We start from the raw sequence: 5,074 nt of genomic DNA, 5'->3' as shown, positions 1-5,074 counted from the left end.
TCTGAGGCCTATATCAACATGCTGAAGGATAAAAGTATGATCTGACATGGTTGGCAATCACAGAAAACCATTTCATCTCTGATATATATATATATATATATATTTTTTTTTTGGGATAATTTGATTTTGGATTTAAAGGTTTTGAACTACCCATAAAAACATAAAGAAATGACTGTTAAGTTATAATGCTCTTAACCACCTTTCACATAATTAAGAATTAAGAAGAAAGATGGCATTTTTCAAAAAAAAAAAAGAAAAAGAAAGAAAGAGAAAGGCATAGTTTTCTTTATTCAAATAGATCGCATCATACAAGTCTGTCACTATATATATAATGACTGAGAAATATTGTGTAAAATTTTTTATAAATATTACAATACGAAACGGAGTATCTGATCCATCAGGCTCTTGCATAATATAGGAAAGGAAACATTAATTTAAGATCATAAACAACCTTGAATCACTCTTTATTCAAATTAATAGATCACACCATACAAGCCTTTTTATTATGAATATAATAAGAAACTTTGTGTAAAAGAGTTTGTCAATAATATGGCAATATCATACTGTGTACCTGACCCATCAGGCTCTTGCATAATCTAGGAACGAAAATATTAGTGACCTTCATGACCAACATCGCCTAACCTTTTTCTACGCTGTGGCACCTTCTTGAACGTAGCCCATGCCAATTGAAAGTAGAGCGGGAACTCTATTATAGAAAAGAATATTACCAGAAGGCATACCCCTGCATATGCTGGGAAAGCCGCAGATTTTAGCTTGTCCTTAAGAATGAAGTAATGTCCAGCAGAGAAAGATATCGCAGTTGAAGCTATTGACACGTAGAATGCCGTCAAACCTAACAAAAGCTTCGATGGTAGGTCATGATGAAAACCGCCACTTTTGCTGTAAGCAGAGGTGAGGACTGAAAGGAACAAGACCACTGCAATGAGCGAAGAGTAGAAGGAGACATAGGATGAGATGGCAAAAATACTGAACGTAGACTGGTTTAACAGGTATGGAGAGCCATTATCGCCCATACCACCCGGCATGGTGGTTGACATGGGATAGGTAACCGTGACAAGAAGACCTGCTACGACTGAGCATGCATTTGATGTGTAGCTTAGCCAATCTCGACGCTCTACGATAAGAGCTTCATGTGTGTTCGACAGGATTTCCTCTGGGCTTTCGCCATCATTGTTGAGGGAATAATGGAACTTCTGTGGCATGGATCGCATTACATGCTGCATTGATTAAAAACCAACAAACAAAAAACAGATAAAAAAGAAGAATTGTGATTAAGGTAGTGAGTTTTATTTTAGGACAAGTTTGATAGGAAACTTGGTTGTAGCTTAGGGCTATAATTTCTTTTAAAAAATTAACATTTTTATATATTTTTAAAATCTAATTATTGGATTGCATGTTTTATATGCTTTTAATATACATGTCAAATTTTATTCCAATTGATTGTCATTTACTATATAATTCATATACTTATTTTTAATGCATAATTTTAGACTATAAAAATTTACAATTTTAACAATCAATTGATGATATAGTTATTGGTTTTTGATCTCCGGAAAGTTTTGTAAGCATAAAGGATATAAGAACAAAAATGTAATCCAATAGTGAATTTGTCAAACTTTACATTATATAAAAAGATATTGGATGAAATTATAATCTTGAATTACAACCAAATTTGTTGTCGAATTCCGTCATCTATATCTATATATTACTAAAAGTTGAAGCGTAGCGTTTAATACTACTGCTCTCATGTTGCGTCACATCAGCTGCCACGTCATTTTTTTTTAAATATAATTTTTCCTACAATTTTAAAATGGTTTTTACAATTTTTAGCCCTATAAATGCAGCCCATTACTTATTTATTTACTTCGACTATCATCCTATAATAAATCTATTTAATTAATCCAGCCTGTCTTTTATTTATTTAGTTCCACTATCAAGCCCAACTTAAAACTTTTTTAGTTCAGTTTTAGGATTTTATGTGAGCCTTTTCAGCTTTTAAAAAAAAAAAAAAAGTTGAAACTTTTCAAGCTTTAGGGTTTTTTTTTTTTTTTTTTCCTATAATTGTTTTTAACATTTATTTTTATAATATTTACACTTCTTCAACATTTCTCTCTCCCTTAGCATTTCATCTCCCTACTACTTCTTCAATCTTTCTCCCTCCCTTACTTTTTTATCTCCTCACTACTCTCTACATTAATATTATTCTTTCTCTTTCCCTTCATCTTCCTTTATTTTTGTCTCTTCTTATTCACATCCTCTTATTATAAATTTATCACTATCTCTTCTATTCTATGCATAGTTTTCCCTCACAAAAAAAAAAAAAAAAAAAAAGGTTCCCTCTCTCTCTCTGAATGCGATTTAATTTTGTTTTTTAAATTGTTTTTTTTTTTTTAATTTTTTATTCTCTTTGATTGTTAAATGTTATCCTTTTGTGTTCTAGAGAATTAAATATAGCATATAAAATATAATATTATTCTATTACATAGCATGATTTAGATAATTTGGTATTTATTCTATTACATAACATGATTTTTTATAATGCTCAATTTAGATGTTAAACTATGAGACTTTACTAATTTTTGTTTATTTTCTAATCCTTTGTAGTGGACAAAGTACTTTTAATAGTTGTATTAGAAGTATTCCATAATGCCATTTATTTAAAGAAAAGCAAAGGTTAGCTAAATGAAAATAATCGGATATGTGACAAATTTTAACTTTTGCAATTTTATTTTAATTATTATTATTTTATAACAATGCATGTATAGAAATTTAATTATTAGATTTGCTAATAATTTTTTATTTGATAATATGTTTTGGGTGGAAATTATAATTTCTACAAAGAAAATAACTTTAATAGATTATCAAAACTAAATTTTATCCTAATATTGGTTCAACTAATCATTGTTAATTTTTATTAATTTTTTTTAGTTTATGTTTTTTTTTGGTGTTTTGGATTGTTCCTATATTACATTTATAATTGTTTCTATAATAAATAAAAATATAATTACAAAATACATTACTCATTATTAGATTAGTTTAAATTGTAAAAAAAAATTTAATAAAACCACCATAAAAATAATTATCACGCGCAAAGCGCGGTTTCGTGGCTAGTTTATTTAATTCTTAGAAGACGTACTCTCCCTTATACAATTCTTGACAAGAGGGAGTCAATTAAGCATATAAAAGATCATTGGCAAGGTTATAAATTTGAATATTTGTGTTATTAATTTACACCCCCCACCATCCCAATATAAGTGTTGATTTTAAATAATATATTTATAACCAAAAAATATATATCAATCTCTTTGACATGCCAACATATCAATTTCTTAATATGGCCCTTAGTATATTTAAAAATTCGATACACATCTTTCACTGAAATTTAAATGAATATGGATAGTTTTGGAAACATATACCTTTTTATGCAAAAGATAATGCTTTAAAATATAATTCCCTTATGGATTTTTAAAATATGCCTAAAAAAACATTGGACGGAATGAGTATTTACTTTGGGGCATGAAAAATAAGACGTTTAAATAGGGGCAAGATAATTACAAAAAGATGGTTATTCTTCCCTCGTATCTTAGGTTGTGTATTTGAACATTAGATCTATCAAGAACCATGAGATCTAGAAACTCTAAATTTAAAACCCAAAGCCTATAGCACTTGGTTTTAGCCAAAAGGCCTGCAAATGTGTGATCCAAGACCTATAACAGTCTAACTAACGAACAATGCGCCATCAAATCAATGATCAAGAAATGTGTTTTTTGGGTTGTCTAGTTTAAGACTCGTACCTCATACCATCTGACTTCCCATTGCATTTGGGACGCGGCTCCAGGAACCGGCCAAGGATTAGAATCTGGTAACTTCGCGGCAAGATGCAATGCATTATTCCCTCTGAAGTCCACTTCACTGAATGAGGACGATCTATCCTTGAGGTATGATTGTAGGAAACTGAATAACTCGGTTTGCCTATGCTCCACCGTCAATAGCACTATATTCTTCCCCTCTGAATCGACATCAGACATAGCCGACGGAATACATTTAAGGATGAACTCAATAAATTTTACATTGCCATTCTTTGCTGCCATTAGATGGGGAATCTTGATCTTTTCCTCAACTGTCAGTACACAAGGAAGTAATTAAACATGACATGGTTTGTGTCCACATTTTTTTTTCTTTAATGATTTGCAAAGGTAGCGAGTTGAGATTGGTGTTTGAAAAAATGCATATAAATTATAAGTCCATGCGAAAGCATTGATAGACTTATCACAACTTGCAGCCAACCAAATTATGAAAAACGTGTATTTATATAATAGAATATAATAAATATTAAGCGGAAATGGTCAGTGAATTTCTAAAGTTTACCTGTTGAGTACTTTTAGCCTCTATTGTTTTAAATTTCTTAATTTTCTGGTTTTTGTCTAAAAAAGCAAATAAGATGACATTTAAAAAAATAATAATAAAGTGGCAACTAATTTTTTATATTAAAAAATTACATATACAATCCTAAATCCAAACCCGTTTCTTTAACCCAATTCAAACCCAGAAGTCTTTCATACTTTCCCATATTGAAACCCATACCTGAGATCATAGGCAAAGCTAGGGGGAGCCACGGGGACCATGGCCCCTCTAGCTTTTTCAATTTTTCATTATCTATAGTATTCAAATTATAAAAATAGTACAAATTAATTTTAGTAAAATATAGTTATTGGCTCCCTCAGATTTTAGAATTTAGGCCTTAAACCCCTCAATCATTTTAAAATCGGTCAAGAACACAAGTTTTATACATTGTGCAATTGTTTAGGTTTTGGATAGCTCCTAAATATATATATATATATTTTTTTATATTTAGCTTGGCCCCCGGAAAAATTTTCAAGCTCCTCCATTGTGTGAGATAGATCTTCATTCTTTCTCCCAACAAAATAATCTACCATCTTCATTTATGCTTTGGGATTAAGATCCGATTTAGGCTGTGTTTGGTTCATGTAAAATATTTTCCAGAAAATAAATATTTTCCAGAAATGCTATTTTCGGAAAATGAAAATGTATT

The 5,074-nt window shown here is 30.2% G+C and overlaps 1 protein-coding gene across 1 annotated transcript; it reads right to left on the bottom strand.

Annotated features, from left to right (window-relative positions):
* Nucleotides 1–433: 433 nt before the first annotated feature.
* Nucleotides 434–4,124, bottom strand: LOC112001853 (ankyrin repeat-containing protein ITN1). The gene is made up of 2 exons (XM_024034017.2): nt 3,816–4,124; nt 434–1,238 (listed from the first exon to the last, which is right to left on the bottom strand). Exons 1-2 carry the CDS (start codon nt 4,110–4,112, stop codon nt 612–614), a joined length of 924 nt encoding a protein of 307 aa, XP_023889785.2. The 5' UTR covers nt 4,113–4,124; the 3' UTR covers nt 434–611.
* Nucleotides 4,125–5,074: the final 950 nt, after the last annotated feature.

The sequence above is a fragment of the Quercus suber genome, unplaced genomic scaffold, assembly GCF_002906115.3.
Source record: "Quercus suber isolate HL8 unplaced genomic scaffold, Cork oak 2.0 scaffold_640, whole genome shotgun sequence".
NCBI classification, from domain to species: domain Eukaryota; kingdom Viridiplantae; phylum Streptophyta; class Magnoliopsida; order Fagales; family Fagaceae; genus Quercus; species Quercus suber.
The sequence above is the reverse complement of the archived record's forward strand: the minus strand, read 5'-3'. Positions and strand labels throughout refer to the sequence as shown.

What these genes read in the sequence shown, in the direction of transcription:
- LOC112001853 (XM_024034017.2), bottom strand. Translation starts at nt 4,112, where the DNA reads ATGGCAGCAAAGAATGGCAATGTAAAATTTATTGAGTTCATCCTTAAA. An exon ending in GGGAAGTCAGATGGTATGAG is followed by an intron (nt 1,239 to 3,815) that starts GTACGAGTCTTA and finishes TAATCAATGCAG; the next exon opens with CATGTAATGCGATCCATGCC.